The sequence below is a fragment of the Agelaius phoeniceus genome, chromosome Z, assembly GCF_051311805.1.
Source record: "Agelaius phoeniceus isolate bAgePho1 chromosome Z, bAgePho1.hap1, whole genome shotgun sequence".
Classification (NCBI taxonomy): domain Eukaryota; kingdom Metazoa; phylum Chordata; class Aves; order Passeriformes; family Icteridae; genus Agelaius; species Agelaius phoeniceus.
In genome coordinates this window covers 48783154-48807110 of record NC_135303.1, presented here as the reverse complement: position 1 = coordinate 48807110, position 23957 = coordinate 48783154, and the positions used below count along the sequence as shown (strand labels likewise).

Genomic DNA, 23957 nt, shown 5'->3' with positions numbered 1-23957 from the left:
TATTGTGGACAACCAAAAGGGAACACTGGAACTTCATTTCTTATAATAGACATTGACCTAATGTAGGTAAAGTACTTTTAAAAAATATTAATTTCCTGAAAGGTTGGGTTTCAACTGTAAAACACAGTTGAAAATTGTTTTATGTAACTTCTCTTGACTTTGAAAATGTACATTTACAGCCCTATGCCCCTTTAGTACCCACAACCTTCAAATAAGGTTGAAAGAAAATGCCAAAATGAAATAAAGGACTGAAGGAAGATCTTTGGAGCTGAGACACCTCTGCTAAACCTAGAATTGCTTGCTGAAATTTACTTGAAATTAGCTGCAGGAAATCTTTGCTCTTTCATTCATGTAGAGGCCTTTGGTTGACAGTACAGACTTCCTCTCTCTTCCAGTTCAATGCAATTGGTAGCATTTCAAAATAGAAAGACGCATACACTATCTGAGTGGCTCCTGCCTGCCTCCAGGAATACCACAGCTGACTGGACTTGCCACTTGCATGTTGTGATGCTGGGGGGCTACACCTTCCGGGTCCTGCTTGCCTCTCCAAGGAGAGCACCTGGCATACTACACATTTTCAGAAAGATTGTGAGAGCTTTAAAAAGCTTAAATATTTGAGGCTTCTGTTAAATTGCTTTATGACTGCACAAATATTTCCACATCTCTCTCTCTATTCCTCATTCCCTCCATAACAGTGACAGTGTATCAGAAACCAGCTCCAAATACTGTTCATGGAAAAGGCAGGATGAAGATAAGAGCACTAGTGTGTTCACCTGTTTGCTCTGCTGACAGGGTGAAGATGGTCAAAATTGCTTGTTTTTCTCATGTAGATGAAACAAATCCTGTCTATATATATCATGGTTTGTCATACAGAATCCTCTTCATGATGAAAAAAAGGATTTGGATTATTATGTTAAAATTTTCCGTGGGTCAAATCTCCAATTCTGTAAAAGCATGTTGCAGTCAAGACAATTAGAGGGCTGTGCCTCCAGGTTTTACTTTTATGTATTTCTAAGCTCATCTCAGGGCAGACTCATTCAGCACAGTGCACAGTAAAAATATGATGGGAGAAGAGGCCAATGCCATTATAATATCTAATGAAAAAGTGTAAGTGCAGTGATGGTAGCTTTGAATGTGCACATGGTCTTGAGTTGTTGCATCCCACACAGCTCTGAGAAGAATGTATCATTAATAATTTGTAGTAACACATGGCTTCTAATTGATTGAATTATTTTTTCTGTTTAAAACAAATGGAAAAAAAATACATAATTCATTTCCTTAAAGCTCATGTTGTGTCAGAACTAGCTGTGCTTTTATGACGACATTCACTCTTCTAAAGTGCCAAAGCATTTACTCCAGCATTTTGGGAGGATGCTTAGCAAAAGACAGACTGCTTTCATCTTTGATAGCCTGATAAAGAGGAAAAATATATCTCCTGGATGAGAGATCAGATTTGTTATGCTGAACGGGTGCCACAGAGAAGAAAACAGCAAGTAACTTACCACATCAATTATCTGCAACAAGGAAAGCTGGAGCTCAACTACGAGCGGCTGGGAGTCATTCACTACGGGTCGTTCCAGACGATTGTAGTTCCGCAGCAGCTCTCTGTACAAGCGTCTCTGGCTTTCCCCCTGCTGAGAGACTTGAGGAAAAGAAAGAAGGTGTCTGTCATTCACACTGTCACACAGCCACCATTGTACATCTGTTTTGTTGAAAACTCCCTCTTCTTAGGTTTGTAATTAGAAAGCAGTTCCTAAAGATATCACCCAAATTCTGCATATGGATGTGATACAGCTTTTCTGCATATGTGAATGATGAACTCTCAAAAAAATTAACTACTAACACTCTAACTCATTAGTAACATCCAGAAGCTACTGAACAGAATTGGGGCTCTGACTGAATATTCCTTGGAGTCCCTCCTGCTGATGGACAGTAGGGTTGAGGCTCCAAAACTACCAGGCAGCTTCCTGGAAGGCAAGCAAATGAACTCATTAATTTGCTTGTTCTTATTTACTAGACACTGGCTACTGTGAGCCAGCACTTACTTAGCCATATTGTGTTTATATCAAGCATGGGTAACAGGTACCCTTATTTCTTGGAGCCGATGTATCAGGCTTTTTTCTATGCTCAAGAAACAGTAACAACTGTTCTTCCTATCCTCTTCAGTTTTTCCAGGTTTTGGGTTACTTTCCTTGACTTTTTTCCATCTGATGGCAGCACACTTTGTTAACACCTACTGAGGTGGTGGTATAAAGTCTAGAGTATTTGACAGCTATTACAGAGACATTGAATTTCTGATATTACGCGCTTAACTCAGTTTGCACTGAGAACTGACTCCACACGAAGCTGTCATGCAAGCAGCTGAGCATGTTGAAGATTAGCAGAATTTCAGTCTATGCTTAATTTCCAAGATGCCCTAGTTCCCACCTTTGGGGTGGGTGTGGAGAGCATCCATCTCACCTGCTCTGCCAGGTTGATGAATGTCATAGTTGATGACAACTATGGGTGGTAAAGGTTTGGTGATTTCCCTCAGCAAAGCAAGGCGTTTGCTGGGATACACTGCTCAGAACCCTAGTTTCCCCAAAATTGTGTTGATCTTGGTGCTGTGGCTAGTGGCAGCCTGAGCTCTACCTAAGAGCTGCACCTAAGAGAGGGAAGGTCATGGGCTGCAGGTTCCCTGAGGTCAATCAGTTCTGTCAACATGAGTGTGTATTCTCTGAACTGTATAAATTCAATCCCTGGCAGAGAATCTGCACTCTAAATCATTATTACTTTGGACTGAAGCAATTTTTATCCACTGCAGTTACCACTCTCTGTATATGACGGTTTTTACTTCTTGATTGAGGTTGTGATGAATATTTCCTTGACAGTGCAAACAAACTGTAACAATCCATTCTGCCTTCCCAGCCTCTTACTGTGCTTAGCAAACACTTCAAGCCTGAGACAAGCTGCCCTACAACAAAGCAGCCATGTCTTTTAAAACTAATAATAAATTCAGTTTATAAACACTCCATAGGTCTGTTTAACTTGTGTTCTTTTCATTTTTGCTGATACTCAAGGGAGATTGTGACTTTCTAGCATGGCAGTGCCTAGTAAACAAGAAAGAAGAGTATTTTGGTTCAGTTTAGTAAACTACACCATCACATCAATTTCATGAGTCCTTTTTCCTCTTGCATAACATTCTACATGATCACAGGCACCCAGAGGAGCAAATGCTGTAAGCAAGCCTTCAATAGCCCTTGTTGACACCTCAGTATTGGTTGCTGTGCTTTCACCAATGTGCTTTCTGACCACAGTATCTCTCCTTCATCATCTTAAGTAATGTTCCCTGCTTACTCATGCAGAGATTTAAGTCCTCTGTTATGGCCTTAGTATTTTCCAGTGCCTCAGCAGGACCAGACTCCATCATAAATGTCTTGTGTGTGAAGGAAACCTGTGAAAATCCCACATGTTGTCCTATGGAAAGATGCTCTGAGTTTGGAGCAGTTTGGATGCTCTGAGTTTGCTGTCCTTTCACTCACCTACCCACCCATGCTCCTGTGCTTTAGGGAAGAAATTACTTTCTGAATTATTACTCTCATCTTGAGTACTTACATAATACTTGCCTTCAACCTTTCTTTTAAGCTGGCTCCCTCAGCTTTTAAAAGGAGAAAAGCACCCTTCACCAGTCTCTGAACCCAACTGGGCTGCTAGACTGCCCTGGTACTACTATTGTTGGAGTAAGTTGAAGAGCCCCCCAGGGGAGGGGGGGCTTGCAGAAATCTAAGCATAACCCTTTGCTCTAGGCTTTGGAAAGCTATCTTTTCACTGTGAGCTTCATCCACGCTGAAGTCAAGCTGTTTCCTGTCAACAGTCAACAGTCTTTCCCTGTTAAACTTTGTGAGATGAAATAGAGAAGAACTGTGCCTAATTTTCCATCCTTTCTTCAACTCTCCTCTCTGTAATATAATGCTGGTACTTTACAGTCTCTTGAATTCAAAACTATTAACATGGTCATAGATGATCTTTTCTTAGTCTGCCGAGTTGGCATTGGTGACCATATATTTTTGTGCTGCATGGTTTTCTTACAAAATGACATATATTCAGAAGCGATGGAGCCCTGGGGTGTCCTGGCAAAGTGCCACAGCAGCTGTTGGTGCCACAAAGAGCTGGCTAGCCTAATCACACTGCCATGTCTCTGCTACAGCTGCTTTGGAGAAAGGAACTGAGGTGGAAGTCTAGTCTGACTTATATGTTCACAGCCTTTTTCTTTAAATTGTATTTTTCAAATACTTAATGTTTCATACTCGAGACAGATTTCTGCTTTTTTTCTCCTATGTTTGTGCTAATGCATTTTGACACTACAACTCTGTGTGCTAAATTGAGTGCTTGCTGGTGATGGGGAAGCCTGAATCTCCCAGGACTAGTGGTAGAATAAGCTTTACCACTGACTACCTCTCAGTCACAGCAAATTTAACCAAAAGCGTGGCACTGGTTCATCTTTTAAACTAGGCTGTCAATAGTTAAGGTTGCCAAGTCAGTCTCCCAAAACCAGTGCCAGACTTGCTTGCCTATGTTACTGGTAAGTAAAAGTAACTGGCAAAGGGCGTGTTTTCTAAGGAAAGGATCTGAGAGTTTTTATGACCCACTGCCTCTGATAGTGTCTCCTTTGTCTATGAAGTATCTTTGAAGCAGTAGGAAAACATACAAACTCATTAAAATTTGAGTGAAGAGCAGATTAGAATGTTTACCTCAAGCTTAGCAAGACTCTTGACACCATCTCTGAAAAATTCTCACACACATTTGTCTATGCCTTGCAGGCTAGATAAGAGAACAGTGGGCAGAAAAGTGGCTGAACTGTCAGGCTCAGAGGATTGTAGTCAGCAGCAAAAAGTTCAGCTGAAGGCCAGCCAGTGGTGGAGTACTCCAGGGATGGATACTGGCAACAATGATATTTAACACTGTTATGAATGAATGGGACAGAGTGCACCCTTAGAAAGCTGGGTTTTTTTCAGATGGTGCAAAACTGGGAGGAGTGGCTGATACAGCACAAGGTTTTCTGCCACTCAGAAGGACCTTGAAGAACTGGAGAAACGACTGACAGGAGCCCCATGAAGTTCAATGAAAAAAAGTATAAAGTTTTCCTGCACCTGAGAAGTAATCCCAGGTACCAGAAAAGGCTGGGGGCTCGCTGTCTGGTGAGCAGGATAGCACAAAAGCCACGAGGAACCTTATAGGTACCAAGCTGACTATAAGCCAGCAATGCACCCTTGTAGCAAAGGTCACCAGCACCCTGAGCTGCAACAGGAAGAACCACACAAGTAGATCAATAGAAGTGATTCTTTCTCTCTACACAGCACTGGTGATACAGACCTGGAATGCTGGATCCAGTGCTGGGGCTTATCAGTAGAAAGGAAACATAGAATTACCAGATCAAGGGCTGGATTGTTCCTCAAGATTTACTGTTTAATACTTTGAAAATGAGTATTAAACTGCTAATAAACTAAATAACTAAACTGCTCCTGGAGCTTGCAGACAACTGGGAAGCAAAAGGCAACCAATCCTTGGATTGGCTGCTAAGAGCTCTATGGAAAGCAGTTTTTTTGTGCACTACATTAAACTTTTAAACGCCTCTCTGGAAATTCCTTCTATGCTTCTGCATATGCAAAAAAGTTTTCAAGAAGCCCACTGATTGAATGATTCATATAAACGATAAACTGCTACCAATCTTTTGAGCATAGATGCTATAGTTGTATTTCATGTTTCTTTCCAAGATGTAATTGCTGAGAATTGCACAGCAAGGGAACCTGCAGTTAGGTCCGGCCAGACTATCCATATGGCATCCCCAGGAAGGACAGATGCTCTCTCCTTTCCAGGAGCTGTGCTGTCATGCCTGGTCTTGGCTGGTTGATTTTCCTGCTCTGCTTTGCATGCCAAGGTCTCCAAACTATAAGGCAAGAGTCCAGCCCTTCCAGTTCCCCAGGTTTGTTCACAAAGTAGTCAGCTTCTTAACTGAGGATGCTGGTCTGAGACATATTCTGGCTGGTTGTGCACAGCAAAGAATAAATAATGAAATATTGACAAGATAGTAGATAGGTAGTACAACACAGATTTCCACTAGTTTTTCAACAATGACATCTGTATTATCAACCATTCTATATCTGTTTCATAGTGTTCCCTGGTTTTGTTTTCAAAATCTCTCAACTTTTGGAGAGGGGGAGCTTCTGTTTTCTAGCTGTTGCTCATTTCTTTAGGCAGACACTTGAGTCCAAATATACAAGTCATTACTTTATTCATACAAGATTATTGGTACCTAACATGATGGCTTTCAGACAAAATATCATAGTCTTTCCATATCACTTTTTATTAACATATATGCATGCTAACATGCCTCTGAATTATAAAATGTCTCTTTGTTTTCTTCTTCTGTTTTCAAAGACAGTTCCTAAAATCACTTTCATTTATAATCCTTTTGAAGAACATGGTAAGTTACAATCAACATTATGTTTCTGATCCATCACATTATTGCTTTTATATATTTTGCCCCCCCAATACTTCATGAAAGGTCTCAAAATTGAGTGATACTGTAGCTGTGACATTTATTCACTCCCCTTGTACCTTCTGCAAGTATTTCACCACATCTATGTCGCTTTTTTCTCTCTGAACTGCTACTTTGACATGTATCTTTTGTTTTGGTTTGTTTGTTATTTGTTTTGTTTGTTATTTGTTTCATAAAAGAAAATGAGTAAAGTTCTGGCATTTATAAAAAACAAACACATCAGTCCCATTATACTGTGAAGTGTTGTTAAGTCTAGTTGGGTAATGATTGCACTTAATTTTCTTATAGCTGGAATATTTACAGAGGAAAAATCCATTAAAAAACTATGGTTATCAGAGCTAAATCCTAGAACTTAAAACTGTTTTCCTAAAATCTTCCTGCCACAGCTCCTTCTATTATTTATTTTCATTTCAGTTTATCACTGTACTTTTGCAGGGATATTTAGCTATTTTTAGCTATTGCTTTCAGAATCCAAACAGAATGATCACAGGAAACATATACGCACACACACACTACATGCAATAATGAATTATGGGGGAAGCATGAAAAGTATCAGGAAAAAAGCAGGTTATTTCACAGACCATTTCATTCGCAGAAAGAACTGCAATGGCAAGAGCATTTACAAAATGAGGCATGTTCTAATATTTGGTAGCTATAAAAAACAACTTATTTTTGAATATTTTGCAGATTTTTGAGAATGTAAAGGATGTCATTGCCATATGTCACTTAATCCCCAGAGACACAGATGTGTCCCATCTGCTTTTGTTCTTATGTGCAGCATTGTTACTTTTATCTGTGGCTGCAAATGCACTATTTCTTTCAATGCCCTTTGATTTAAAATGCATGCCATCATGCCTTCAGGGAAGTGGATTCACATAAGAAACAATGGAATCACATCAGCTACCTCTACCCCCTGTGTGTCTGTGTGTGTGTGTTTATGTGTTGTGTATTTGAATATTTCCCTCATTTAAAACCTCTTTTTAATCTACTTCCCTTCTGGGTAATCTTTGACTCTAATCTTTGTCTCTTGCTATGCAGATTGTTTCTGCATCTTACACACAAAATTCATCAGCTATTCAGAGGAATGTGAGAAATTACTTGACTTCTTAAGCAAGAAGTGCCGAATATTCCTGATACAGATAATTTTTGTTCTTTCATAGCAGATAAAGACTTCCCAGGAGAGATGGGTATCAAAAAGGTATGCAAGGAAAGGTTTTTTCTTAAAGACTCTAGGCCCATGACAACATGCTAAAACGATATAATGCAAGGATGAGTTTATATTTTTGGTCCTATTGGCTTGGTTGTGGGTGTTTTAAAGGCTGAGTAATGTGTGTAAGGTAGAGAGACTCACTTTGAGGTATTAACAGTGGGATGCCTCTCAATCATATTTATCAACATTATTTAAACTGCCTCATTACTGCAGGTCAGAAACCTAAGTAGCTACAGCCAGTAAAGGCAAAAAATGTATTTTTAGTGTAATGCTAGTTTGCATTAGCTCCATGCAATACAAGAGTCATTGCTACAATACTAGATGCACAGGGAGCACAGGAGGAGGAATCTGGAGCAGTCATGAAGAGAAGGACACCCCTTGTTACACATTACAGAGTACTGTGGCTGTCTGGAAGCAACTCTTGCCAACTATCCTGGGATTTGTGGAGAGGAGTAGTAATGGAAGACAAAGGGAAGAGACAAAACCGTAAGATAAAAGCAAGGCACCAGTGATATGGCCATCAGTATACTGGACTGGCCTCCTGCACTCCCTGATCCCACTGGCTTGCAGAACATCTTGTCACATCCCTTCATCTCTATGGGTTTCAGCACCCAAACCAGTCAACCCAGGGAAAGCCCTTCTTGGGAAAGCACTATGAGCTTCACCTGTTAAGTGGCATCAATGTGGAAGCTATGGCATTATAGACAGCATTATCAGATAGCTCTGAAAAGGGTCAAGTCAGTCGGCACCTCCCCATCAAAAGTCCACTCTACACATGTGGAGAGCTCAGATCCAAGAAAGTCATAAGTTAACTGACAGGTGTAATAATGATTTCTTTGGAAACAGATAGGCAAGTCTGATTAGGCTGAGAAAAACAATATGTAGGAGGAGTTCTTTTTCCTAAACCAGTGCAGATAATAGCAGTGAGGGAGCCTGCAATGATGTTGCGGTTTAACCCCATACTGCAACTGAGTACCATGCAGTCACTCGCTTACAATCTCCCCTCCCCAAAGAGGATGAAGAATTAGAAAAAAAATTACAATAACATTAATGAAACATATTAATAATAAACCATAATGAAACATAATAAAAATGAAACATTAATAATAATAATAATAATAATAATAATAATAATAATAATAATAATAATAATAATAATGAAAAGGGAGACCACAAAAAGAGAGACAGAAATAAAACTCAAAGAAGAAAAATTATGCACAACACAATTGCTTGCCACCCACTGATCTGTGCCCAGCCCACCCCTGCCTGAGCAGCAATCAGCCTTTTCTAGTCAGTTTTCCTCAGTTTATATACTGAGATACACTAACTTTCCACAAAGAGAAACATAATCATTTTGTCCCAAGATGTGAAGAGAGCAAAGATTCCAAGAGCTATTCCTTAGTCACAGGGATGTCCTTAACAGGAAAAAAAACTTGTTGCCTTTTTTTATGGTTCAAAGATGAGGGAGTGATCTTGCTCTAAACCATTGCTTCAGCGTGTTATTGGTGAAGCAGTGGTAATCTGGTTAAACTCCTCTGGGTAATGTAGAGGATATGCTAGAGTGGAAATGATACAGACAATAACACTATGAAAAGGAACTGCCCAGTGTGCTCAGAGATGTTGCAGTGCTTCTTTCCATTTTTCCTTCTGCAGTAGTCATCAGCTGGTTATAATCCCAGAGACAGCTAGTTTCCCAAACTGTGAGCTTCTGCCTTGCCAGCCTGCCACCTGTACTTGCATAGCAAAGCTAAGCAGCAAAGTCATTGAGGATGCAATAGGCAAGGCTAGAGATGGCTTCTCCTGCCTTTTTCCCTCATCACTCAAGTTGCAGCTGTTGTCCATGAACAAAGTAAGAGCTCCACTGGCTGCAAGGCACAGGCAAGACACAAACGTCCTTAGTGAACATGGATCTGAAAATGCAAAGAAAGTTCCAGGTTTGTCTTTACAATACCAGAAGTTAAATGATGGATAATGAAAAACACAATGTAAGAGCCCTCTGAAAGGGATGGGGGTTAGTCAGATGAAAGTTTTGACTGCACCTTGAATGACTGCTAATTTGTTCAGTGCTTAGTATGTGAACTGGGAAATATGGAGAGACATTTTCTAAATGTTTCCTAAATCTGAAACAGTTTCACACTTGGGGAGCAGAACTTTCATAGCACACCTATAGATAAGACTCAGCCTTGTTTTAGGCAGTACCAATGAGCTTTCACTAAGTCAGGTCAAACATGCTGCCTGTCTGTGTGAGATATTGTGCTGCCAATCAGCTGGTGATAGTTTGGAGGTCTTGGCAGCAGAAGTGGCTGCTATCAAGGGAATTTTTTTCTAAGGGAAAGAAGTCTGAGGCTTTGGTGGTAGAGGTCTTCAAATACAAAGGGAACTTTAAATAAGGGTGTGAAAATTCTTAGCAAGAAGTCTGAATTTATTTCACATTGAAGAGAAGAGCTGCTTCTAATACCTCTTGATGAAGTAAATGACTGGCTCTGAGGAAATTGGACTTGTGACCAATCAAACAAGGTTTGTCAAGATCTGACCTAAGACACTTGAAACTGTATGTACTATGCTTTGGCTGACTCAGTCCAGATTTACTTATATGCATACAAAATGGCTTAAAAGCTTACATCTATTTTGTTGTTTGATTTTTTTCCCCCAGACTTTAAAGGTATCGAGATCTCAGTGACAGCTGAGTGTTGGTCAGCCTTGATCTGTTTTCAGAACACTAGATGCTATTGTCTTTTCCTTGGGTACATGGCTCAGGTCCTGGTTTTTTTAGTGATTATATTAAATATTGGTCTCTCCCTGCTGCACCCTGCCAGCCAAACCTGCATTGGCTGAGTCACTCATCCTGGCTAGGAGCAGAAATGAATCACAGTGAAATTGAGGTACTTCTAGAGAATGACGATCTGGGGAGCGTGATTTTGTCCTGTCTTTACTCTGTTGCTTTTAAGCTTTGGTAACTTCATTCTACTGCTCCTGAATTATGGTGGTGCAGACAAAAAATATTAAAACAGAAGTGGTGCCCTGTGCGTCCAGAGGGAGCAAGATTGTCATCCTGTAATACAGCAGCAATGCCACAGATGCGGGATGCTTGGTCTCTGAGCGAGACCAGAATGAGCCTAAAAGTTAGAAAGTGATTCTGTACTGTCTGGGCAGCCCTCTTGTATTCCTCAGCAAAGAATTCCTGAGACTGCTACAGCATTTTGACCCAAAGGTGAAGTAATTTGTCCACTTGACAGAGACCTCCTCTGGAGAAGAATGTCTCTTCTCTTTACCCACAGACCGGTTTCCTTAGATCTACCTTCTCTTTCATATAATCTGGCAACACATAAGTATATCTGATGGTGCCAGGAGTGCTGAAGTGCTTGAGCTGAGATACCTATCCAAGAAATTTAAATTATTATTGGTGACCCTAATATCTTTGGAAATTACATTCGAAGTCTCAGACCTTGAACAAAATGCTACTGCAGAGAGTATGCTACAGGATAGCTGTTTGGTTATAAAAGAAAGGCAAAGCTTTTGCTTGGAGCTCCTGCAGCTGCTCAGTTGCCATTTTATGGATTGTGTGTGAAGCCTAAACATAAGCAGGTTTAATTCAAAGTTGCTGCCCATTTGCCACTTGAAACAGTGGGAACTGCAAACTATCTGGCAACTTTTTATTTAAGTTTTGATCTCTTCTTCCTATTGTTATAATTGCTTTCCATTTTTATATTTTTTATAAAAGCTGGATTTCAGTTTGCTGACTACCTTTCTAAAATGACACAATATTAAAGGGAAAGCACTCCATCAATTCCTTTATCACTCCTGCAGGATCTTCAAAAAAACCCACAAGATGGCTAAGAACTATGTAAAGTATTATCTGCATGATTATATGACTTTCTACTTTTCGTTTTTCCCAAATGCACTGACTCAGATGCGGTGAGAACATTAAGAAGCATCATTCTTTACAGCCAGCCTGCGCTCAATGAGACCCACTGCATGACACACAGTTAGTTCTGTGTCATGAAGCCTCCATAGGGCACCACTGATCCCTTGGAGTGAGTGAAATGGAGGCCACAAACAACAGGCTGTAACCCAGCAGATGGATTGGAGTTAAAGAGATATGCTTTTGATCTGCTTGGAGATGAGAAAACAAGGGAGAGTTATTTTGGCTGCCTTCAGCTTCCATGAGGAAGGGCTTCATCATGAAGAAGCCAGGCTCTCCTGGGAGGTGCACAGGGACAGGACCGGTGAGATAAAGGTGCATGATGGGGCATTCCCACAGTACTAAGAGAGCCTTTTTTTTATCTGCATAAGGAACACCACTGTCCTTGGAGATGTCTGCTGGCTGACTCCTCAGATAAAAACCCAACAGAGAAGAAGGGTGGGACTGAACAACCTCTGAAGGTCCCTTCCAGCCAAATTATTCTACCATTATATGAACCTGTATAGATCTGACCCTCCCTCACCTCAGCTGCCTTCCTAAATTGGAAAAGACACACCTTTTCCAATTTACAACTTTATTTTCTCCCTTTGTATGGTGAAGATCTGAGTGACAGTGATGTTTTTCCATGTAATCAAAGCTGAGCTCCAGTGAACACCGTGTACTGTCTTGGTCCAGTCTGCAAACTGACTTCAGCATCTTGGAGCTTTCAGTGAGAAATGAGACCTCCTCAAGCCTGCCTGTTTCTTCTAAGTAATTTTTCTGATCAAATCTATGCTGCATTAAGAATAGAAATGAGGACTGTGGTTTTCTCTTCAAACTTGTGGAATGCAAAAGTGTTGAAAATACCCATTTCCGAATGGTGATAAGGTTTGCAGGCATCTGTTTCAGCACTCCATTAAGCACAGATTTTCTAATTGAGCAAAGCCAATTGATAGCAACGCAAGATGGAGACACATGCACCTCACTGTTTACATACATAAGTACTCATGTTGACTACAGGCTCCTTTCCATTGCAATTTACTGACTCAATTGTAAGCCCTGGGTGGGGAGATTCTTACTTCCAAACACTCCATCTGGTTCTGGTCTCAGCCTTCTCATCAGCTGTTTGCTCAATGCAGAAAGTATTTGATAAGCAAAATTCTTTCTTTAAGCCATATTTTCTCAGGACTGTGTTCTAAAACAGCAATAAACTCCTGTCTGCCTTTCTCATTTCCTGGGTTGATACTGATTGCCAGTGCTAGTCCTACCTGTCTCAGTCAGATTTGATCTCTTTCTTAATTAGTTTATGTAGGATCTCTAGTCAGTAGACATCTTCAAACAACCATGTCAGGACTGATGCAAAGGGTTTTCATCTACATGAATCACACTTTAGAGCTGAAGAGACTATACCTCCCTCCTTGCTTGTCACATGCAAATGAAATTGTATGTGCTACCACCATAACTAACTCATGTTCTTTTCCACAGGCCTTAGAAAAGTAAACCAGAGAGAAAGAAAAGTTCTGAAGCTGCCTTTAAGAGATAAAACCTCTGCCTGGAACGAGAACTTCTGCTCTGAGGCCATCAGAAAACTCTGCGAGCTGAAGCAAGGCTGAAGGTACCCAAGGTGCCATCTGGCATCATCCCAAAGACCAGATGGATGCTACTTTCTCATCTGCTTTTGGACCCCTCCCTACATGCAAGACTGCTATACCAATAGCTGCATGTAACAATAGGCACTGGTGATGTCATGACTCAGTTGCTTTTTCTGGAGCTGCCCACTTTTTCCAGTTAAATTTGAAAAGAATTAACACAAGATTTAGCTCAGATCCCTATCAGCAAATGCACATAGAAATACCTCCAACTCTCCTGGAGCCTGGCAACTTCTCAGAAGCTTGGGCCAGCTCCACTGTCACAGCTGTGCCTATGATAATACAGATCAGCCTTAGAGCTGTGCCAGTGAATGCACATAGAAGATTACTGACTGAACACAAGGTCTGGTTCATTGAACTATAAAGTCAACCTCAAGAAGCAAGCATGAACAGCAAGTTACTGTAGCAGACAGTAATGCAGAGGAAATATGGGTTTGCTGAGGACCCTGTCTTAAATGTATTGACAGATATCAATGGCACTAGTGCTCCTGATAACAGAGCATATGTGCACATGCCAGGGACAAGTACATTTATTCCCTTGGCTCCATGCACATGCGATGCCTTAGCATGCTCTCAGCATTCAGAGTGATCAGCTCTGCTGTCTGTGCTATTAGATATTAAAGTAGTGGCAGGGATCTGACAGCAATTTGCCACATCTGCAAGTTGCATGTGTGGCATCTTCTTATGCCATCAATATGGAAGAAAAGAGCTACCAGTACAAGCTAAGACCTAGCTCATGTATTTTCTATTTTAAATGTGCATCAGCTGCATTGTTATCTTTGAAACTGTATCATTCAGTGCATCAACATAGAGAATATGGAGAGTTGAGGTGAATAGAACCTTCAGACCTCTAATTAAGGTATGAAAGATTCTAAATGATTTAACTTTCACACATGGTTCTACTCTGATAACAGTTATGAGATGTAAAAATACAGCTACTTCACCAACCACATAAATTACCAATGATATTACACTGTACTCCTATAAGGCACAGGAATCCTTTTATCTGTTCGACCGCGTCTCTTTGGAGTACATAAGTTTGATTAAAACACATCATTGCAGTTCTATCAGGCTTAAACAGCTGAGGCCTGAAGTTTAGACTCCATATATAGGCATTTACGTAACATTATTTGTTCTTCCTACTACACAAATCTCTCAACTCATGTCACCTCAGTCTAATTAGCTCACATTAGAGAAATTGTAGCCTGGCAGTGGAATCTGGCCTTCTGAGGCTATCTTGCCAATGCTTCTGCTGTTGCAGAAACAGCACCTGCTTGCATGGAAGTGAACCAAGAAATTTGTGAGGATTTGCTCCAAGAGATCATCAGTTCTGTTCTGATGTGATCACTAGACCCCATTGAAATAAGCAAAGGTGTGAAAAAGCACGAAATTGGGTGTAGCATTGCAATTCAAATCTGTATTGTGAGTGAGCCAAAGAAAAGCTGCTTGCACCAGCTGGGTACACCAAGTCAGGCTGAATTACTTCATCATTTACATATTTGAGCTGGTTAGGTCATTTGAAGCATCTCCTGCCATAGGATTTGTCCCATACAGCTGAGCACTTATATTCCCACCAGACTGCAGAGAAAGGTTGTTGTCCTCAGCTTGCCTTTGCCTTTGCTGGGCTTTTCAAAGCCACTTGCCCAGTACGACCCTCCCTGATGGCAGTCTGTATAGAACAAAGAACCTGAGAGCTCTGACTCTGCTCTGTGTGGCATGTGGGCACTGTAATGGTCTCACCTGAGAAATAAAAAAGGATATAAAGGCACAGTAATTAGAATACATGGTTTGACTGCAGGCCAGCCAAGTGTGTGTTTAACCTCCCTGGCTGTTCAAACCCTCTAGGTGACCATGCCCTGATCCGAAGGTAACTCCTCAGAGAGGCTATGCATCTTCGTGGTCACTGTGACACGTTTCTCAGAATGTACTTGCAGGGTTGTCTGCACCCTATCTCTCAGATTGCATCACATTCAAAAAAAGGAGCAGGAATGGGACTGATCCCTCCTTTGCAATCAATCCCTAGACCAGGTTTTTCGAGTTTCTCCACCCAAGGTTGTTAGGTAGCTGCTGAGACTCACTGGGTCCTTCTACATTCTGGGTGCTTCTTCAAGGATTGCCCCTGGCCTGGAAGGGATGTCTGACCCTGAGAGTATTCACCTGGGATATAGGAAGGTTGAAAACCAGTTTCCTGATTTTTCCTTAGACCCATGTCTCAAAAAAGCATCATCAGCCCTTTGAGAAAGAGGGCTGAAATGACCCAGCTTAAATGACATGACTACTGAGGCTTCTAGCATTATTGCAAGTAAAGTCAGGTTGAAGCAGACAGTTGAGGAAAGAACTGGGAAAAAAACTGAGTTCTTCATGTGTTGTTTGTGTTTGGTTTTTATCTAGTTCTTGCAACAACTTTCCTGTCAAACAGCCCTACAGGAGTTTTCAGTACTTGATAAATTGCTATGAACAATGTTGAAAAAACTCAGTGCTATGTGAGAGTGATGTTAGCTATGATTTGAATTTGGTGTGACTTCTTTGTGGGTGAACTAGGGAACCCAGGGGGATGTTCATCTGGATTTACTGTTAAGAAATAAAAAACTCTGCTACTGATAACATGCTAATATCATCTTGAGTTTTTTCTCTTCTGCCCCAGCTGCTCAATTCCCAGGTCATTCTGGGGTTTTTTCCCTTTTTTTTCTTTTTTTTTTTTTACTTAAAAAATCTGTAAAGCCGAAGTCAGTTACAGACCAACATTATCAGAGATTATTTTATTCTGCTTTAGCATTTTTCTGTAAAAGTGCACACTTATAAGCTGTTGGTAAGAGCACCTAACAAAAAATTCTCTGAATTATTTATAAAAGCAGTTTGTCTTCATGTGCTGTATAGAGAAACTAGGCATCCCCTGAGGAATTAGTGATTACTCATTATTTAAAAGGCAGGATTTACATGACACACAACTTCTCAAAATGGGAATGTCCACAAAATTACTTATCTTATAACTAGATGTTATAACCTGCTTGTTAGTTCAGCTCCTACAGTAGCACAGAAATGTCCTGAAGATAGCAAGGTTCTTAATTTAGCAAGGTGGGGAAATATTTTTCTGCAGTACCATTACTACATTAGGCAGATGAAATGTGGATATGTAATAATGAAATGTCCAGATGTTTTACAGCTTCAGATGAATTAATGAGGAATTATCTTTGGCATGAATAGTCTAGTGCAACATCCCATATATGCAAGTTTCCAGTGCCCTTGCACTTCTGAAATAGATGGACAACTTTTTCTGCTTTAAAAAGACAATCCTGCTTTACACATAAATTGTGAGAAACAAAACATGGCCTTTCACAACTAGAATACCTAGTTTTAGAATTTTTGATTGCTGCAGACATTTATGTTTCAGCTGAAAGGGACCCATAAAAGCACATTTTGTGTAGAATACTGAATATCTTTCATGACTGTGGCTATTTCAACATTCTCACTTAAAAACACTTTATTGTCAGCCTTGCTATCCTGAATGTTTTGAAATAATCACACAGCTCCTATTTTTTTAGCACCATGCTGAAACTTCTGAAGACAGAAGCTTAGTCAGAGCTGACACCTTAGACTACAGAAGCCCATTATTCTTATTAGATATTTTCAGCTATAAATCAATCTCTGTCTTAACTGTTTTTTATTAAGCATACTAGGAGTATGTTTAATAAAAACAAACCAGAATTAATAAATGTATTATTTATACAGATTTAATATTTCTACATGATGCACAGAGAATAAGCAGTTATGAATTTTCTTCTGCTTGTGTTTCTCTGTAGAACACCATTGCACTCACACACCTACAGCGTTCCCAAATCATTCTGCCCAGCCTGAAGTTATAAGTTCCTGTTGTCAAAAAACCACAGTAAGGTTACATTTTTCAGGAAAGCAAGAAAATATTTCTTTTGAAACACAACCATTTCAATTAATTTACGGAAGTTAAAATTACTCACCTTTAATTAAAAAAAACAAAACCAAAAAAAAAACCACAAAACCAAACACACACACTTCTTCCTTCTCTAAAAAAATGTAAGATCCCAGCACTGTAAGATCCACAAACTTACCCAAACTGATTACAAAAGTCAGTTAAACCAGCATGGGATTCTAATGAAGTCCAAAATACAAGCAGAATACAAGACTTACTGAAAAAAAATATTTGAGGTTGGATGTAACTAGCATTTAGCAGATTAAAAAAAAAAAAAAACAAAAACCAAACAACAAATCAAAACAACAGCAACAATAAACCCAAACCACTACAAAAAAAATGAAAGCCCTGGACAAACACAGATTAGCTTACCTTTAAAGAGTGAGAAGAACAAGGATGACCAGAGGTACAGTGCAGAATAAACAAATGCCAAGCACCTTTCTGTGAGCATTGTCAAAATAAGCTGGCTCTCCTTCCTGAGCAGAGGGTGAAAGAGGATGAAGTCTTGAAGACAGCCTGCAATGACTGATGGATTTGGCAATTACGGTAATAAGGCATCAAACCAGCTTCCCACCAGGGGGGAAAAGTGCATTTGCTCATGTGCTTCTCCAGTCCCCAGGAGCAAAGTCAGCTCAGTGCTTGGTCAGTAAATCCAAACACAAAGGAACAGGTTACATTCCTTTGGACTCACATTGCTCAACACACTGAGCCTTTCCCTGGTCAGGAGCAAATGCAAGTGATCCTCGCACACAGCTGTCTGTGTACTGCAAGAAGGGGGAGTGTGCTGCCTCGGAGACGCTTTCCACATCTCCACATATTGTACCTAACTTGAGACAGCACGGCTGCAGTGTTTCCAGTGCTTGCACTCGAGTGCCTCTAGAGTTGTTTCCCGGTGAAATGAATTAGTGTGTCCCCCTCTGCTCCCTCCCAGCTGCCAGGGCAACTTGCAGCAAGCACCTGTGGCACACACCTGCCTTTTCTCCCAGCAGAGGTGGCAGGGGGGATTCAATAGCGCAAAAGTTTGACAATATGAAAATAGCCAATCTCCTGTCCAATTTTTGTGCACCCCTTCCTGTAATCACTTCCACCAGATGTAGGGAGCTGCTCTGAGTGCCCTCTTCCCCAGCTGTCTACTGTGGGATTTCGCACTCACCTTGGCTCCCCTTCCTCTCCACAATTTTATCCACTAGCAAAAGAGAGGCAAGGTGAGGCAAAGTCTTGAATAAATTATATTCATCATTTGGGCCTTTCTTTTCTCATTTACCTGTTCTGAACACTCACCCACTTGTCTTTCACTGCAAGCAGGGACAGCACTTCGTACTTCCCCTTGTTGAATTTCCTGGGGCTCCTGCCTTGACAGGGTACAACCCTGGATTGACTCAGAGAGGATCAGCAAGTCGTGACTCTGGGCAGGAGGAGGGATTTGGGCACTGCCGTAGTGAGGCTGCAGCGGGCAGCGCAAGCTGGCAGGAGAGCAGAGCCCCGGGATGTGGGGCACAGGGTGCACTGAGGAGGAGGATTTGCGAGGTTGAGTGGTGGGGCACGGGCTGACTGTGGAGTCTCCCTGGCTGGAAACATCTGCCCTGGGATCAGCTGAGAAATGCAAACTTACAATGCTCAGGAAACATGTGAAAAATCGGTGGTCAAAGAACCAGGAAAGGGGAGGGAAACATTACAAGTGGGGAAAGCAACACCACCAGCGTTAGTTAGTAACACACAAACATCTTCTGCTGTTTTCATGCTTTCATTTTCTTTTAATAAATGTTAAATAGATTTGGAAGGCTGAGACCACAAGGGGGTGGCGTATACCCCAGCTGCAGCCTGGATCGATTTAGCTATATCCTCATGCCCTCTCAACCCTGTCACTGGATGGTGGGCTGTCTTCCTGGGGGTCTGGGAAGGGTCCTCAGAGCTGCTGGCCCTCCCTTTGCAGGCTTGCTGGGACGCCCCAGGTGAGCTTTCATTGACCAGCTGCACGTGGAACAACCAGGCACAGCCTCCTCTGGGTTCTCCCAGGCTCCTTCTTGCTCCCCATGGGTAGGAATGGGGACAGAATGGGAATTGCTGCTGGGACCCCATGAAGGCTGGCCTAGGAGACCCCCTGGAGTGGCATCAGGGCCAGGGACTGTAGAGGGGCTGTTCTCCCACTCTCCAGCTGCACTGCTGACCTCCGGGCCCATTTGATGTTGGGCCTCCCCACTGAGCCTGTGATGGTGTCAATAAGCTGGTGGGCAAAGCTCCTTGTGTGCCTGTGCAGGGAAGCCCATAGAAGCTGGAACAAAGCCTCATTTGGGCCAAAGTAGTGCAGGCTGGATGGGACAAGGCACTGCACTATTGCTGCTTCCTACCATCCTCAAAGAGCTGCCTCTGCTCCCGATGCAGCTATGACAGCAGGTGGTGGAGAACAGCAAGGTAGGGGAGGGATGCTGAGACGTAGTGCAGGAGATGCTCACTAACTCCAGGGCAGTGGCCACATGGCTGATGGCAGGACTATCGCAGTGCTGTGGGAACTAGGGGCAGCAGGAGTCCTAGTCTCAGGTCTGATAGTGCTGCAGAGCAATGGAGATTGGGAGCAGCTAAGTGCTTAGGAGATCAGTGAGTTTGATACATGATCACAGCTTCCTGCAGGGGAGATCACTTGAGCAGAGCCCATTGCAGAGTGTGGGAAATGGATTTGCAGATGCACACTATGTGGGCTTTCTGTCAGGCCCTTCTCAGGCCCTTCTCAGGGCCTGGCAGAAAGCCCACATAGTATGCATCCACATGCAAGCTTTGAGACAAGAAATGTTGACTTAAAAATGCCATGGAATAGAACAGATATTGTTGAGAGAGAAATGGAGCTAGAAAAAAGTTTCGCAGGATGGCCTTGCAAATAAGACTAGATGCTTTGAAGAAACAGAACTATGAAAGATGCATTGTAATAGGACACATGAGGGGTAGTTCTAGATGATTGGCTTTAAGGCATTTACAGCATGGTGTGGCAAAAAGCTGACAGGCCAAGAAATGCATATAGTGTATTGTAATTACAAAATAGTCATCTTCTGATTGTGATCGCGTGAACTATAACATCTGTATTGTCACACCCTTTTCATGAGACTAAAAATGGAATTAAAGCTTTTAAAACAACTCTCCATTGTCACATCTTTTGGTCAGGAAAAAGGTATTGTCCAACAGCAGAGATGCCTGTTCTTGCAGACAATTGTGCTGACTGCAGGGCAGCTGCACCTAAACTTCTCCTTTTCTCCTTTTCTACTCCCCTCACATCCCCACAGTAGAACAATGTGGAGAATAGTTGTGTCCATGATTTTTGGTTTAGGTTTGGGTTTTTCTTAAATTCCTTTAAAAATGAAAGCTTTCATCAGTGAGTACAACATCACACATATTGTAGTTCATTTGCTGTATTCACCTTCAGCCACTGTATGTGGCTGTCCTCCCATTGATGGCCAGGGTGGGGACGGGGAGCAGCTGGGTACCTGGGACCTCCTCCTCTCAGGTGGAACATGTCCTATGGTGTCCTGTGGGCTGGAATGACATGCTCCTCAAAGCTGTCATCCCCCCACACCGAGTACAGGACGGAGGTCACCCTCCTCTTGCAGAGGGGGCACTCAGGCTTGCTCCCAGCCCACTGCAGAAGGCACTCTTAGCAGAAGCAGAGAGGCAGTACATAGCTGGCCTGCTCCCAGCTGTCCAGGCAGATGGGACAGCAGTTGTCCAGCTCCATGGCCATGCTTGCCATGTGCGGTGGGGTCTGAAGACAGCTGGGGATGACAAACCACTTCACTGCCTGTCAGTGACACTGCAGCAGCAACTGTTGTGCTACGTAAGTGAGGCCACAATTGTTGTCTGGCCCAAGGATGGATGGAAGTAATACCCACGTCCCCCAGGAGGAAACCTTCCCAGCTCCTCAGATGGTGTTTTCCCCTCCAAGATAATTTCTGCTGCTGCAAAAGTGACTCCTTAGTACCTCGGCTGCCTCAACTGAGAGCTCCATTTTGCAAATTACTCACAGGAGCACAGGCTGAAAGTCACTGATCTCACAAGGATGGAAAATCCACCTATATTATGACTCTCTGCAAGTAGGAGACTTGGTGCTGCAATATCCCACTTTGAGCATGCAAATGCAGACAGGCAGAATCCAGGGGCTTTGCAGTCTAGCTCCTTTTTTGCACTTCTCAGCTCTTAATCACATTTCAAAATTAGGCTACAAGTGAATTTTTCGAAATGTCTGGGTTGCTTTGTTCCACAGACAGCCATTTAACCATGTCATCTGGCAGAAGTGAGCATGTCTGACAACCAAATATACACTGTGGAGTCCATAAAACATAACTTATTGCACTACTGAGCTGCAACCAGGTTCTTTGTTGGGATTGCTGCTTACATAGGTTTCATCATCAGTGCAGGGGCCTGAAGGTGTGCTTCTCTCACAGGTTGTGGTTAAGGAAGGATACAGTGAGGACAAAATTATTGTGCAAGTTGTGCTCCTCCTCTCCCATGTCCTGAACTGTGCAGCCACTGAAAAAAACTTTCCCAGAGAAGATAAAACCAGCCCTTCTGGCTGAGATCCTATAGTAAGGATGTACATCTGCCCCTCAGCTCTGGATTTTTTCATTGCTCATCTCTTACAGAAGCAGATGGCATAAATACAGAAACCAGGATTTTTCACCAAAGAACTTAGAGGCGGACATTTTCTCTCACAGCCATTTCCCTGTGAAGCCTGGGATGGACTGCTGCAAACTGGAGCTTATAGACAAGGTCCATGTCAAAGCTCTACCCAGGGGTTCAGACTGTGTTCTGACCTTGTGAAGTTATGTGACTTGTTCCTTTTCCTGAGGTTTTGTCTCCTCTGGGTCACATTGGTACAACTCAGCAAGTTTGGAGCTGGGCATCCTTCCTCTGTGGTTTGTCTGCAGGTGAGACAGCTCTTCTACCACCTTTAACCATGCTTGCTGCTGAGTTTGCCCAGTCAGCCCTTCTAGCATTGACTTGACTTCCAAGCCAAACTCAGCACCTCATGCTGTGAGCGAACAGAGATAAAGGACAACTGGCCACAGTCACACCTTAACAGCTGCACAAGAAGAAAGGAGGATAAAGAAAGCCCTCATAATGCAGGAAGTACTAGAAAGTGCTTTATCTGAGGAATGGTTTGGATGAGTTATAAGTGATTTGGGGAATTCTGATAAAGGTGTCAAGTGCTGAAGGATACAGAGCATTGTTCAGAAGTCACATCACCAGGGTTTCACCATGCATGTCAAGCTGCAGAGACCACTCAGTGGGTTCAGCTCCTCTCCAAGGAAGGTAAATGACACCAGGCCACACATACACAGGCCAAGTGACCTTGTTGGTGAGGCTGGGGATGCTGGAGGATAGGAAAGTACTGCAGCTTGTAAATATATCTGGCTGGTTAAGCAGGGAGCTGGGCTGGGGTAATCCCCATTCTGCTGGGTGCTAGGATGAGGAAGCCAAGGAAATGAGCTATGGAGGGGTCCACTCCTTTTGCTGGTGCAAAGGGAGGCAGATGGTGGCAGGAGGGTCTACATGAACTAGGGATCTCATGGCTTCCCACTCTTGTAGGCAGCAGATGCCTAGTGGGTGAGCTGAGGTGACAATGGAGCTGCCACCTGAACTCTGCATGCTCCAATGGCACATGGAAAGAGCTGCACAACAAAAGCAAGGCACAAGGAGCTCCAGCCTTGTCAGACAGGCCTGCAAGTAGCCCATTATCCCCAAAGGCTCAGGCTCTGATTCTTCAGCCCCTGCTCTGTCCTTTCCCCACACAAGAGAAGCATAAAGAAGAGAAGAGAAAGAGAAGCATAGAGGTGCAGGGCACTGCACCAGAGCTCAGCCTAGAGGGGGATTTCGCCTCCTCGGCTGCTTGGGGTCTGCACCACTGGTTATGGTGGATGCTCAGCTGGTCGGGGAGCAATGCCAGCCCCTGGCCCTGCTGACAGGGACTCAGCCAAGACTCAGCCAGGCCTGCATCCTTAAGGCCTGCAGATCTTCTTATCTGTCCTATTTCCCATCTCTAAATTTCTTTCCCCAAATCAGCGTCCACCTTCCTCCTTCCTGCTGTGCTTCCTTCCTGCTTCCCATGCCTCTTCTTCTTTGTTTCTGCCCCACTTCCCGGTTATTCCACTCTGCCCCTCTCTTTCCCAATTTCTCTTCCTCCTACTGCCAGGCCCTCAGGCTTGATTCTGTATCCTTTTTGTGTATTTTCTTAGCCGTTCACTTCCCTATCACCAGACTTCTTTCTTTATCCCTGTCTCCTTTTGCTCTCTTCCGCTTCTTCTCCTCCTCCTCCCTTCCTTGTCCCTATTTCATTCTCCCTATCCCCACTTTTTGACTCACCATCCCTTTTCCTCTCCCGGTCCCTCCCTTCCACTCTCGAACACACGGCCACTCCTCGGTCCCTACCGTTCTCCTTCTCTCCCTCCCACCGTGGGGCAGCGTCCCTCCACTGTCCCTGCCTCTGTCCGTGCGCGGCACACGGGCGCTGTCCCCTCGGAGCCCACGGAGCCGCGGGCACGCCGGGGCCATGAGCGCGGCCTGCGGAGCCGCGGGCACGCCGGGGCCATGTGCTCGGCCTGCGGAGCCGCGGGCACGCCGGGGCCATGAGCTCGGCCTGCGGAGCCGCGGGCACGCCGGGGCCATGAGCGCGGCCTGCGGAGCCGCGGGCACGCCGGGGCCATGAGCGCGGCCTGCGGAGCCGCGGGCAC

General features: G+C 43.1%; 1 protein-coding gene across 2 annotated transcripts in view; it reads right to left on the bottom strand.

Moving 5' to 3' along the window:
* Positions 1–23883, bottom strand: part of LOC129133157 (neuronal acetylcholine receptor subunit alpha-7-like) — a 64444-nt gene extending 40561 nt beyond the window's left edge. The window contains exons 1-2 of one of the 2 annotated variants that reach the window (XM_077171676.1): positions 23656–23883; positions 1503–1642 (exon numbers count right to left, since the gene is read on the bottom strand). In XM_077171676.1, the coding sequence (XP_077027791.1) occupies positions 1503–1642; positions 23656–23854 (339 nt within the window). In that variant the 5' untranslated portion in view covers positions 23855–23883. Of the gene's footprint in view, positions 1–1502; positions 1643–17616; positions 21518–23655 lie in introns of those variants that run through there. The other variant, XM_077171677.1, reaches the window with a different exon arrangement.
* Positions 23884–23957: the final 74 nt, after the last annotated feature.